We start from the raw sequence: 14,920 nt of genomic DNA, 5'->3' as shown, positions 1-14,920 counted from the left end.
AGTTTTCCCCGATGCATTCGGAAATTACCGAGCTCTGGCGAATGATCTTGAAACAACGTCTCTGATTGCACAACTAAATCTCAACGCCTCCACTCGCGATTTTTGAACACTCGCACCATGAAAGGGTCGTATCAGAACAGAGGTTACGTAGGAAGATATGACAGGAGTAACCTCTGTAGGAAGAGGATGTGTAACCTAGTGGTTAAAGCGTTTGCTGGTCACGAACAACTGGGATTCCCTGCATACTTTAGGTACAATGTGTGAAACCCATTTCTGGTATTGCTGGAATATTGCTGAAACGGCGCTAATTCATACTCGCCTCATTCATTCATGAAATGAGTAGAAAATAAATGTAAAGACTGTCACAAGGAGGCTAAGGTGAAAGTTTAAAACAATTAGAGAGTTCAATCCAGTCCCAGTGTCACTGACAAAACCAATTACAACGACGAGCATATACCAGTGACCAAGCATGAGCAGTCAGAAGTCGCAGAGCAGAACTTCATGTAGAGTAACCATCACACGAAAGCAAACGTCACTGAGATAATCCGTCAGAATAAGTAACGTACTTAATGCAAGGACATGTATCAAATACAAGAGTAACCTAATACCTGGGTTCGATTCCCGGCATCAGTAGAATGTTTGAAGGCCATTTCTGATGTTCCTTACTGTGAATATTGCTAAAGCGGCGTAAACTTTAATTCACTCACTCTAGGGCCAGTATTTCCTGTGAAGATGCCTTGACTCCACAGCACGATCACGTGAACTTTTGAATTCAGTCCTGTGCTGAGCAAACTGTAAAGATTAGTAGCAGGAAGTAACACACATTTATTCAGATGTTAAAGAGCTGATACACGCATCCTTGCTGAGAATCGTGTGAGTTATGACATTCTTGAATCAGAACGCCACTTCCGTCATCGCGATGGCACAGATATCAGCCATGTTGTTCTAGTTATCATTCGTCTGTAATCAGATGCATCATCAGCAGTGTCTAAAGCCCACTTAATAGTAGTCCTGGCTGTGACTTCCCATCATAAGAACGGATACCATTATGCCAAGCTGGGAACAATAAATATCAAAACTATTTTTTTTTCAAATAGTATGCAAATGGCCGTATAAATGGCGCCTCCGTATTCATTACAATGGTACATTTATTGGAGGTTGGTGTGGAATCAACGGGTCAACAATGTCATAATGATTTCTATTTTCAAGTGTCGTGTCACAGGATGTTTCGGTCATATGAATTGTGAGTTAGATTCCGTGAACTTCAAATACGCCCAGTCAGTACCCTCTTCCTCAAAACAAATGACCTGTATTGACCCATCGGAGGCATTTGCTACAGTTCTTTTTGTACCTTGGTGGGGCCCGTGGGTTCGCCAAAATACCCTGATTTGGGGTTTAAAGTCGTGTTCGCCCCAATTATGTTTCTAGGTTTTGTCACAAAAATATGGCGCGGTGGGGAAGGTTAAGGTGTTCACTCTTTACGGGACCCGGGTTTGATTCCACACATTGGAACAATATGTGACGCCCATCTCTGGTGTCCCCTGTCGTGGTATTCCTTGGATATTACTAAAGGCGGCGTAAATCTGAACTCACTCACTAACAACCACACGTGCGGGTTCACCATGGTGGTACAGGTCAGAGACTTGTATCACTTTGGATTTTCACAAATCTCTGGTGCCGTGGTGTAATTAGAATGCCTTAAAAAGCGGCGTCATACCTCACTCACTTGATTAGGTGCGGACCGGTGTATGTATTGTGTACAAACATACATGTCATATAATTGGGAAATCATTCAAGTATTGCTTGACGGAACCTCAAATATGTGTGTCTTTCATGGGGCATTTCAAACATGGTTGCAGAATTGCAGGGTACAATCAAAACTGGAGATGTGTTTGAAATTTAAGACACTGCTTTATCATATTTGGACATGTTCTGTTGCTGGCCTTGTTGGGATTTTGGTATAGTCTGTTATACAGACCCTGAAGCAAAAAGACCCGTGAAGGCCGAATAGGCCTTCAGCAACCCATGCTTGCCATAAAAGGCGACTATGCTTGTCGTAAGAGGCGACTAACGGGATCGGGTGGTCAGGCTTGCTGACTTGGTTGAGACATGTCATCGGTTCCCAGATCGATGCTCATGTTGTTGATCACAGGATTGTCTGGTCCAGACTCTATTATTTACAGACCAACGCCATATAGTTGGAATATTGCTGAGTACGACGTAAAACTAAACTCACTCACTCACTCACTGAAGCAAAAATGTTCAAGAAAGCCTACGCAAGTCTAGAAAATGTGGCAAGTCCAGATTTCCACAGCTAATATGAAGAAAGTCTCAAGGCTCCTTTTTATTAATTTGTATTGTTTTATATATTTTTATTTTGAGTTTTTTTTTTCTGTATAATTTGTTCATTTCTTAGTCTAGGGTCACTAAAAGATGATTAGGAATAACAATAACAATCACTCACAGTTGAATCGCTCCAAATAAAAAAATAGTGATACTGTATTTTCTATTATTTTTCGAACAGTTGAAGAACTAAAGGTTTATTAGCACAAAAGTAGCAATCAATGAAACCTTTGCTAATTCCAGAACTGTCATGTATGAGGTCTTGTGCGGCCGCTTCCCGTACAATGATGTGCCGGTTGAGAGCCTTATTTGGCAGGTGTGCAAGGGTCGACGACAGGGCTTGACCAACCTAACCTGTTCTTCCGCCTTGAAGGTTTGTGGTGCAGTCATAATTAGTTATCTAACATCGGATGGATTGATAACGGTATGGTTGTTGTTGTTTCCCACTGAAAACCCCACTAAGCAATTATGTGGGTGTATGAGTACGGTCTGTAAATAATCGAGTGTGGTTATACGGTGAAAGATGGTTGTAAAATTTTAATTGCCCCTTGGAATGTCTCTTCAATGAGTTGTACCTTAAATCTCTGTGCAACACCGGGTGTTATATTTTATCATATTTAGGTGCAGTATTGAAATACGTGTACATGATAATTTCAGGATAATCAATTTGAGTTCCTCTCTCTCACATGTTTTATTAGGTCATAAGATCTCTAAGACTGAGTCTAATATTTTAGTATTTGGAGGTAGAGTTTAATATTTTCAAGTTTAATATTTGAACAAAAGTATTCAGGTTTTCAGTGCTAATTGTGGAAGGATTTTTGTATCTTAGTAATAATTGTTCAGTTAATGGTATCTTCGTATCTCTGTGCATCGCGTAACATGTATCATGTTTGTCAGTTTTAACTGGTGATTGAAAAGTACATGCGTGCTGTGTTGAGACTTGTATATTTGACGAAGAGAACCAATGAAATCACAAAAAAACAAAACAAAACCAAAAACAACACTGTTGCAGGATCTGATAGAGGACTGTTGGGCCCACGAACCCTGCTATCGGCCGGACTTTCCTGAGCTCAGTAAAGAACTACTCAAGAATGTAAGTTGGACGTGTAAAAACAACACATGACATAAGCGCAACAAGAATGGGAACATATTGTGGTATGATTCTTTGTGGGGTTTTCTTAGTTCTTACTGTCTTGGCTAATATGGATGTACGGTTGAACACAGACATGCTTTCTCCAGTATAGCTATACTGATCACTGCAGACATTGGTGATCTGACCTGCGATCACGAATCAATTCGCGTTTACCAACCACTATATACCAAAGAAATGACTAAGCCGTCAATTTTTGATGGCAAGGGGGTGATCCTGATTTTATGGAGATACAATGCGAATGATAAGAACAATAAATGTAGAAAGTGAATTCCTGCATGTCATGTACAAAAGCATTGACTCCTCGTCCTTCCCATACTTTTTAAGCTTATCATAAAAATATTCTTATGTACAAAAGTGCTGACCCCTACTACCTCCCCAGAACAATATGGGCGTCAGTCCCTTGAAATCATCATCGACTACAGTTATAATTTTTAAACCGTCCCTAAATAACCTCCCAGACTGTCCTTTGGTGAAATCCACCAGGGTCAGGAGGGTATACGTAGCTACCATTATTAAAAAGCCAGTGGTTATTGCTAAAAGGGTTGATACGGAAGTTCTCAATACCATCTTTTAAAAAATAATTGCAACCTATCGTTATTACAGGAAGAGAATTACAAGTATAAAGTACGGGTGCTGACAAATCTATCACCCCAGGAGGAAGTCATAGGTGGTCAGATGCATTCCTTGTCTTTTCTGGTTCTGTCATGACAGTGTGTCCTTCAACCACTGAACATTTTTCAGATCGCGTCGTCCTTCTGTTTTGGGTTACTTGGCTAAAACGCGTAGCTGCATCGGGATATATAGTGTTATTAATGCGCTGTAAATGCCCCAACCTGCATTATCTTAATGTATACCTTTCTCGCAGTAATATGAGAAGAAAAAACTGTTACAACCAGAGACAAATCAAATTTACTCAGTGACTCACTGTTGCTAGACCAAGAGAAAAAGACGATATGAGGCACGATTCGTTAAACATTTCAGTCGTGAGCAGTGGTGATAGAAATGTTCTTGTATTTCAGTCCCCTATGTACAAGCGGCACAGCTCCTCTGAACCAGAACGACTACACCGGACGGGCAGCTTCATGGAAAGAATATCGCCTTTCTGAATCGTCCATATAACGGCGTTTCCCTGCTATACTGACGCGGAGGTGCTGGAAAAGCGTCGAAATAGAAGCACCAGCATTGTCACTTAGTATGCAATTGCAATAGAAACTTACATCATCGACAAGGCCACTCTTGTTGTCATATTGCTTTGTGCAACATCCTGACATCGTCGTAAAATAATATTGGAATTATTCGTCTTAGGTTAAAAGACAAGTGCAGTTACCCAGATTGTTGCCATTTCGCGTTGTCCCAACAGCCAGAATTCAAGGTGCCATTGGTGTCACTGTCTGTGTATTAATAATGTCATTGCTATATGCCACCTGCACCGGACACACACATCTGTGACCCAACTCTAAAGGATGTGCTATGTCTTAAACCAAAGATATTTGTGATAATAGGTTCATTATTGCAAAGAGATAGTGCTCTTACAGACAATCAAGTGTTTCAAGTGTAGGGCGAATGACGCTTGGATATGTCATGCCAAGGACCTTTTCACATGTCAGTTACTGCGGACAAGTTAATGGTCACCGTGAAAAGGAAACATCAGTTTCGAACCATTTCACGATGTGCGAACTCTCAACAGTCGCTATTAGTGACTACGGTCTGAAATACGCATTGGATATCTTAACGAGTTTTTTAAGGATCACGTTCATTTTCGCTGTCATGACAAATATAAAGGATAGATCTGGCGGTATTTAACGATAGTGCCTTCTGCAACATTGTCGGGTGTGTCTTCCTGTGACTGTATATTCTATCACTAATTTCATCTAGAGAAAAGGTTAAGCCCCACCCATGCCTTGCTGCTTTGGCAATGAGATTCGATAACTCCCTCATACATATATTATACATATGGCATGGAAACCGGAACATGTGTTCTCGAAGAAAACCTTTGGAGAATCATCTCGACATTTGTTTTAGAGTAGTTTTTGTTGATGGGCATTTAATTGTCCGCACGTTTGACAAATGGTACATTTTGTACGGGGAATCAATATAGTGAATAATGGATTGGCTGGTAAGTTGTTGCTAAAGTGTCCGCTAGAGCCCCAATATTCCTGAAAGCATGTAAAGCTGCCACGTGTCCGGATAACCGTCGTAACCTTTTGAAACCTCTTGTGAGATGCCTCATGAGGTCCTAGGGTCAGTATCGCCGTTCCCTTTACAATCCCATTTCCTCCACATTGGTTACTGACGAGTCCAGCTTTTCTCCCCGTGGGTACGAAGGGCTGATGTTCTCTGCTCGAGGAACTGTTACTGTCGAGAAAATTGTTGTCTTGTGTACTTGACCACGAAACCAGGTGGTTATCAAAATGTGGTACATAGATCTAGGATTTAACGCATGTACCTTTCACCCACCCAGTTCCACTGCTGAGTGACCATATAAAGATCGAGGTCATGGAATTGGCAAGACCACACTATGACTGATCTGCTACCAAGGGGTGCCTTGCGTGTTCTGAACATTAGAATACACGCCGCGGGAACACCCTTTACCTCAAACATGCACGTTATGTTAATTTCAGAATACCTATGACAGCAGATGTTTGAGTGGAGTCCTTTTCCTTGGAGTGCGACTTGTGGCCAGGGGTTATCGTATCACGAAGCGATCAGGTTGCATTGGCCTTGACCTCGATGTTCCTTGTGCTGAAGGTCGAATGACGGTAACCAAGAGGTTACGTAATTCTGCATGAATAAACCCAGCATTCGTTAATTTTCGCCCCCTGTTGATCGCCGTTCACATAGAATGAAGACTACAGGACAGGATAACAGTCAGCGTTCGAGACTGGCTTGTTACGTGTACTTGTTCTGCGCGCCGTTATCGCCGGAAGACATTCCTACCTACGCCATACATAACCGTCATGTGTCCTTAGCAAATGGATTGTCATTAGCAAATCGGTCGCTCTACCGTGAGTAGAAGGTACTTAATTTTTTCGCAGGTGTATAATAAAGCCTTTACACTTAAGTCAAAAGCGGAAACATTCCTTTCCGAAAGGAGTGGTCCATGAAAAGTAATTCCACAACAGCTGCGTATTTAAACCAGTGTCATTTTCGTTGATAAGACATTCCCAAAAGAGATGCTAGTGGTGTTGTACAGTAGGTGTACTATATACCCAATCACCTGTAATTCCACGAGTATAAATGTTTTGTTTGTTTAGATGACATGGATGGATGCAGACGTTTGAGTTATTTCTTTCTTTGAAGCATTTCAGACAGAATATAACCTAATGTCGAGTATTCTTTGGTTCATATTTTAGTTGTGCTTGTGACGTATTCACTGCGTAGAGGCATGAATGGGATTCTTTAGTTGAACTAAACACACAGAGGTTGTGTTAAGTTGGGGTCTTTGAGATTCATAAATGTGTCGACAAATGTGATTAACATTAAAGTCATATTGTTATGCATTATTATGCCCTGTCCTCATCTAACGCTGCGTGTTTGGGAATTGTAGAGCAAGCTGTATATGAATTTCATGCAGAGAAATTTTGGTTCAGTGTCATACATCGCTTTGTTCACAGTTACTCAGTTCACTGTGCTTTGATGAACATCTTTTTACGATCCTGTATGAATTATTCATTTAAAATGCCACAATGACGAAGGATGTCCATATTCTTTCTAGGTATCACATCTTCTCAAGAATTTTATTCCGACGTGAAAAAACATGTTTTCTTATCTCCCGGCCACTGTGCGTATTCTAATTGTTTTGCCCTGTTGCTAACTGTACTCGTACGCATTCTTACTCATAAAATCCTGTCAGTTTCATACAGCTTTATCTACAATCAATTTTTTTTATCTTCCCATCAATTAGAGTTAGAGATCATTGCAAAGAGATCTAATTTTGAAAGTTCCTTACCAAAATACAACAATTGAAACCTGTTGCATCTGAATGAAGTCGGGTATTAAGGGATGTAACAAACAAACGTAAAATGCCTAGCTTAGATCTTACAAAACACACAACGGCTATGTTATACATAGGGATCTTAACATGGTAACTATAAATTATAGTTTCAAAGAATCTAAGTGTCAGATTACCACCGCACAGCCATATACATAATTGTACGTATCTTCGCTATGCCCACCTAGGAGACTTTTTTTAACGATTCGGGGCAGTGAGGTGGCCTAGTGGTTAATGAGTTCGCTCGTCACGCCGAAGACCCGGGATCCATTCCCAGCACGGGTACAATGTGAGAATCCCATTTCTGGTGTCTCCCCGCCGTATATCCATTAAGTGTGTGAACCAGATGACAAGCTGTATGTCTGTAGGTATCACATCTCCTTAGGATTTAAGGTACATCACAGGTTATTATTATAGCGTTTGACTCTGCAGCTCGGGGACGCTTATATAAAGCACCCTAGAACACAGGTAAAAGCTACAGATACACTTTACCTCTGTCATGAGTGCGGCGTGTTCCCTGCCTGTGGGATTCTGTTTGGCGTACTTGTTATAACAGCAGCCCGTGAAGATCTGGGTTAGAACTGATCTTAGGTAACCCGTGCTTGTAAGAGGCGACTGAGGGGATCGGGTTGTCAGGCTCGCTGATTTGGTTAACACATGGCATCAGTTCCCGATTGCATAGTCCGATGCTCATGTTTTTTATCACTGGATTGTCTGGTCCAGACTCGATTATTTACAGACCGCCACCATATAGCTGGAATATTGCTGAGTCCGGCGTGTAACTACACTCACTCACTCAGTCATTCTTATATCACCACCATCGACCTGATGTGTTTCCAGTACTCTAATATACTTTGAGAAGTTTGTGTGTTACATGTATTTTAAGATGTACCTTCAAAAAAGGAAGGTAAGGTACTTTATGCATAACATCTTCGTTATTATATATGACCCGACGTTTCAGTATAGATTCATATATAATAATCACTTTATTATAATAAAGCTGTTCTCCATAAAGTAGCTTACTTTTATATTAACTTGCAACTTCTAAAACTGTCTACCAAACAGATCATACCTTAAAAATGCTTAATGCTATTGTCATGTGAAGATATTTATTAAATGCCGGAAATCACAACCAACTGTTGATTCTTTCATTTTTTCATCAACAAAGATTCTGTGATTATGACTAGCCACTGGTGTCACTGTGAAAACGTGCATTCATGAGTCCTCAGATTTTAGTCGTCCCACGCGTACCTTGGTGGAGGTTACGTCGTCGTCACCGTTTTAGCCTGCTCTTCGCACAAACACAGGACGTGACACTTGGGTAGTTATGTCCCCGAATCAGAAGCAAAACGTCCAAAATGTCTGGGTCGCGATGTCATACAAGCATGTGAACCTCAACTGAGTTGGCCAAGCGGTTAAAGCGTTTACTTGTCATACGGAAGACCTTGTTCGATGTCATCGTATCTCGGTTGCGTAGGTCGATGTTCACAGGATTGTCTTGTCCATTATTTCAGACCGCCTCCGTCTAGATGGAATATGGCTGAGAGCATCAGAAACCTAAACTCATTCACTCACTTAATGGTCGCAAGATACAAAACATTGTCTGAAGTTAGCCGTGCATTACTTCATCGTGAGTCGAGACATTAAAACGCCAGTGAGGAAGCTGACAGATAGCACAACGTCAGTGTTACAATACTGTTAATGGCATGTGCCTTTATGAAAAACGACGCTGTCATCTTCAAAGAAGAGAAGTGAAATTACAAACTGAAATGAAAGATTGATAGACCAGTGACCACAACCGCAGTACTTTCAGGACGCAGGACGCAGGACGCATGACGCATAGCACATGAACGGTAGCCTTCGACACCTGTTTGCCAGCAACAGTCTGGCTATACGTTACCAGCGAGAAGACCTCCACTTGCTTTGGTGCATCATGCATGCGTTAATTGCTTGTCTCGGAGACTCCCAAGCGAGAGATGAAATAAGGCTTAACACTGACGAAGTGATGTATCTTTTGATTGCAACCTTCGGCCAAAGGGTCAGGAACCGGTTTCACCTCAGCTCTAGTGGAGCCCGGTGAATGTAAACTTACTTTAAGAGACATCAATATATTCTCGAAGTCGAGTGTACTCTGATGATAGTTCTTCCCAGTCCTTTCAACACTGCTATCACTTTCACACAACACTGTGTGTACTGATTTATTCAACTTCACAAAGAAAATAATTCGTTATTGTTATTCGTCATTCGTCATTCGTCTGTTTTGCTAAAATTACTCAGTCCTTTGACACTCAAAAACATTATGATCTCAAACTAGAACCCAGGCCCCTAAACTGAAAGTCAAATGCTTGCTCTCCGAGCCAAACATGAAAGGTCATTACGTACACTCACAATCGAATAACATTTCGATCGCTTTCCGTACATTCCATGGAAAGTTCCCCATCATGCAACCTTTAAACAACCGCAACTCCAGTTACATCCAAACTCATGGAAATCGTGAGTATATTAAAGAATTAACCCAATTATTCTGAGTCTAAGGGAGATAGATTTCTCCCTTTTTAGCCAGCCAGACCATAGACTTTGGTTAATTCGGCATTACAAACAGTTCCCATCTTCCGGACTTGCACTGTATTTAATGGGCTAATGCACATTGTCGTCTTACTCGATAATCTAAATAGCGACGCGTTGGGTGCATCTCTTAAAGTGGGTAAAATAGGCGGATAAATCAGCCTGCGCTGAGAGGCCCTGGAAGCAGATCGAAGTTCAGGATGAGTGGATCGAGGGGTCGGACGCTGTACAGTTTCTGGGACCGGGTTTATTGCCTCAGCGCGACATATGGAACCAATTATAGGTGGTGTGGTATTTCGGGGGAAATCGTGACGGTATTTTACCGTTAAGCGTCACAAGGTCGCTATGACCCTGTATTTCGTTAAATTATTTGGGAAACCTAAAGCACAAGATATGTAAATCACGCTGAAATACTTCAGTACTATATTGATTCCAAAGTTATTTTATATGTGTTTTATGTTATATTGTATATACTACTCAAGGGTATGATTAAAACTATGCCATGGACTGTACAGTGTTCCCAGAAATTATTGAGAAAATCTTCTTTTTTTTTTCTAATGATGCTAAGATTGGAAAAAGGGCTTTCACTATGCACTAAGCATACTAAATAAGGGGGACACCTCTTGAAGGCTTAGAAGGCAGCTCATTACGTCATGAGTTATCTCCCTTGTCTGAGCAGACGGCTTCCTGTGTTGACATGGCAGAATTTACAGCAAGAGAGAAAAGAAAGCTCATTCTAGATGATTTTGAAAGGGGTGAGGCTGATGCTAAAGTGTTAGCTTGTAGACATGGTATTCCTCTGTCTTCAGTATACAAAACTTTGAAGAATTTTCAAACAGGAACCGGGATAGAGCACAAAGCAGGGGCAGGTTGGCCTAAGAAATTCAGTGTTGTGGATCGCCGAAGACTTGGGCAGATTGTGAGTAGGAGCAAATTGAAAAGTGTTGAGAACATCAGAAATGAAATGATTAGCAGAGGAAGTCCTCAGGTATGCAATGAAACAGTTAGGCAGGAATTACATAGACTTAATTGGGTGAAAAAACGTGGAATTCCCTCGCCGTTGATGAAAGATGCACAAAAGGAAAAACGTTAAAACTGGTGTCGGGCTCATGAAAATCAAGATTGGGATAATGTTTTCTTTTCGGATGAAAGTTCTGTTTGGCTTTTCCCTAATTGTGTGAAAATTTGGACCAAAGATACTGTCAAACCTATCTACCAGCGACCAAAACATAGCCCGAAGTTTCACATGTGGGGTGGCATATCGGCTCGCGGAGTGACGCCATTGTGTGTTTTCACGGGAAACTTGACAAAAGAAAGATACGTTGACATTCTAAATGGTCACCTTCTTCCGACAGCACAAACATTGTATGAAGATGATTGGATTTTCCAGCATGATCATGACCCAAAACACACTGCACGCTACACAAAACAGTGGTTGTCGGGCGAAAATGTTCAAGTTTTAGACTGGCCCAGTTACAACCCAGACCTAAACCCAATTGAGAATGTGTGGGGAGTCATGAAGGACAGAATAAACCAAAAGGGACTGAGAAATATTGAAGATATGAAGGCCGAGGTGGTCCAATATTGGGATACCCTGTCACACGATTACCTACAAACTTTGATGGGTAGTGTGCGTAGGCGTGTTCAGGCATGCATTGCTGAGCGAGGAGGTCTAACAAAGTTCTAAAACAAGACTGAGACTGTAAAAGGATGATGTTTTAACATGTTTATGTAAGTAAAACGCTAGAAGTTAATAAACGTAATGAGTTACATGACGCAACATGATTCTCAATAATTTCTGGGAATACTATATATAGGGCGGATGGTTAATACAGTTTGGTGAGTGAGTGAGTTTAGTAATTGGGATACAATGATATGTGTCCAAGTCAGCGAAACAAGTCTGAAACATGCGATCATTCTTGGAGCAAGGCGTATGTTGTATACTTCCCAGGGCGTTGAGATTGAAATACGATGTGCTGTTGAGATTGACATCCAGTGACCGTGGGAAAAATACAAGCGCCTTGAGCATGCACTAGTGCGTGGATATGTGCGCTATATAAATATCCTATCTATCTATGTCCTGCTATGCCACGCACGAAGTGTAGTGAGAGTTATCGGCCTTTTTAAGACCTATCACGGATATATGGTTGAGAGGAGAAGTGAGTGAGTTGAGTTTTACGCCGCACTCAGTAATATTTCAGCCGATCAGTAATATTCCAGCAGATTCCGACCCCACTAGTCGCCTCTTACGACAAGCATAGTCGAATTTTGTGACAAGCATGGGTTGCTGAAGACCTATTTTTGCTCGCGGAATCTTCACGTTTCTTGAGAAAAGAGGAGGAGCATGGGCGATGACGTCACACACTCACTCAAACCCGACCCATCCACTCATCAACACACATCGACCAACCCAACCACTTATGCACCTATCAACGCGCACCGGCCCACTCTCCCATTCATTCACTCCCCCAACCCTACTCATTACTTCAGTAAATCTACCCATATCCCTCTCTCTACCTCAGTGAAGATACTGACGGCGCTATATATTGCAGAATCACTAACGAACGCTACTGCCATATTGGAAATCTTAATACATGGATGTTTGTCATTAATATGTGTGTAATGACTATTAACTAACCGATAGTATGATCGGATCGAATTATATGAACGCGTTGCTTCGCATCACAGTTATTAACGACCACATGTACACACTTCAGCCTTGTATTGAGAAATTCATGGTCCATTGTCCTCAGTAATGCTGTGGACGTGGGTGTGTGTATTTGCATTGAGAACAGCAATGTAAAATTCAAAGTTGATCTAATGCGATTCCTATCCCATATAGCATGGTTGAGAATTATGTGATACATCAAGATTGTGACCGCCGTCAAGCTCCGAAGCGTGCAACATCATGCACGACATGCGCTGCTTATTGACATCTTGGCCGACGACGGCCATGTCCACATCCTATTGTTCTAGCAATTAGCGGCGCATTGATTCGCTCGGAAGCGTATCATCGCCATGTTTACTCACATAATGGACGCGGCTTCGGCGAAATTATCGCATGGACAATCTCTCGCTTGTTTGCCAAGACGGATGAGTGAACGAAGATGGCAAGGGGAGATTACTTTTGATCACATTCGCTGCAACAGGGAAGATCATAACATTTACAATGTTGGAACTCATTAACCCACATCAAGTGAAAAACATGTCTGACCTTCATAACGTCGAGTAGTGTTTCTGTAAACCACGCTCAACAACTTGTGAGGTGACCAGACGTCACAGGCGTCGACGTCGCTACACGCTGGGCAGAGGTTTCTCCCTTTGGCACGCCAGAAACCTATGATTGGGTTTAAAATCGCCCCATTGTGTTTCGAAATTTGTCAGATAAGTGTCCTCATAGCTGGAAACGGATTTCTTCCGGAATCCAAAACTCCGGATTAAGTGTCTATGTTTGGTTTTGCTTACTCTTACACAGAACCTAGTTGTATCCCTGTTATGAGTTATAATGAATAAATCTCATTACTTGCATTGGCTTGGCAAAGTCCTCACAGTGCCACTATTCGTTCATTCAAGCTGCATTCCATTGGTTCATCAGAAACCTACAATCGTGTGTTCGAATCCCATTCGATTGTTGGCTTTGATTCCAGATTCACATTGATTTAATTTACGTTCCAAGTTTTGTCTTCACTATATTCGTTCTCATTTTTGTTTCATCAAACTGAAAAAAACGTTTAAGATCGCCCTCTTTTTTATTTTACGCTGACACGCTGATTTACTGCTTGAATCAAATTCACTCACCTAACTACTCACTAAATACAATCCACTCTTCAATTTCTCTGAACTCACCACTCAATAATATTCAAGGTATTTGAGACGGTCACGTCTGGATCAAGCAATCAAGTGATTGATATCAGGAGCATCAATCTATGCCCCTGGAACATGAATAATTGATTGATTGATTGAGAAAGTGAGTTTAGTGTTACGCCGTGTTTGCAATGTTCCAGCAATATCATGACTGGGAACACCAGAAATGATGTCATGTATCAAGTAAGTCTGAAGAATAGCCGCATATTTCGTACTTGCCCGAGGAAGCACCACATGTGTTTCAATGTGGGTTCAGGCTTAAGAAACCCTCTTGTTATCAGGGGCGGTAGGTACTCAGTGGCTGAAGCGTCCGCTCGTCATGCCGAACACAAGTGTTGGATTCCCGACATGGCTGCAAGGTGTGAAACCCATTTCTGATGTTCTCCTCCTTAATGTTGATGGAATATTGTCAAAAGCGGCGAAAAAACGTACTCACTCATTAACTGTTGGTTATTAGTGTTACAGTGAATAATTTGCCATGACAAGAAGTATAAGAAAACCCCCAGAACCAGCAAAATATAACACTGAGAAGTCTAAAATTTTCAATATTATGTATTGAGCGGTCAAATAGCAAGATACAAAGATTCACAATAGAGGTTTCATGTACAATGCAACTGAATCAAATCTAAAATAATGGGTCCCAAATATAACATCAACTCACCAAAGCCTTGGTTTGGGAGTAAGAAACAGTTATAATGAATGTAATACGGCGAGCGGTCATGTAGCGGTTATATAAGTCAATCGTTGACGGACAGGCAGACTGATGTACCCCAGTTACTCTGTGTGCGTGTCCGTGTCCGTGTCCGTGTCCGTGTCCGTGTCCGTGTCGTCAACACAATCAACCTTTATATACACAGTCACTGATTCTTGAATATTCGAGCACATGCGCCACGTTCGCCATATTAACATAGAATTCTCTCGTAGTCTCCCGGAACTAAACACAACTAGTCAAGGGAGGCAACTCTAGAGCACTACCTGAAAGCCTGCTGCCAACGTACTAATGG

At 41.5% G+C, this 14,920-nt stretch overlaps 1 protein-coding gene across 2 annotated transcripts in view; it reads left to right on the top strand.

Annotated features, from left to right (window-relative positions):
* The window catches only part of LOC137277732 (kinase suppressor of Ras 1-like), a 68,423-nt gene extending 59,809 nt beyond the window's left edge, over positions 1-8,614 (top strand). The window contains exons 10-12 of one of the 2 annotated variants that reach the window (XM_067809628.1): positions 2,587-2,716; positions 3,356-3,436; positions 4,516-8,614. In XM_067809628.1, the coding sequence (XP_067665729.1) occupies positions 2,587-2,716; positions 3,356-3,436; positions 4,516-4,602 (298 nt within the window). In that variant the 3' untranslated portion in view covers positions 4,603-8,614. The remainder of the gene's footprint in view (positions 1-2,586; positions 2,717-3,355; positions 3,437-4,515) is intronic. The other variant, XM_067809629.1, reaches the window with a different exon arrangement.
* The last annotated feature ends 6,306 nt before the right edge of the window (positions 8,615-14,920 follow it).

The sequence above is a fragment of the Haliotis asinina genome, chromosome 3, assembly GCF_037392515.1.
Source record: "Haliotis asinina isolate JCU_RB_2024 chromosome 3, JCU_Hal_asi_v2, whole genome shotgun sequence".
In the NCBI taxonomy this organism is placed as follows: domain Eukaryota; kingdom Metazoa; phylum Mollusca; class Gastropoda; order Lepetellida; family Haliotidae; genus Haliotis; species Haliotis asinina.
This window is presented reverse-complemented; position numbering and strand designations above follow the sequence as displayed.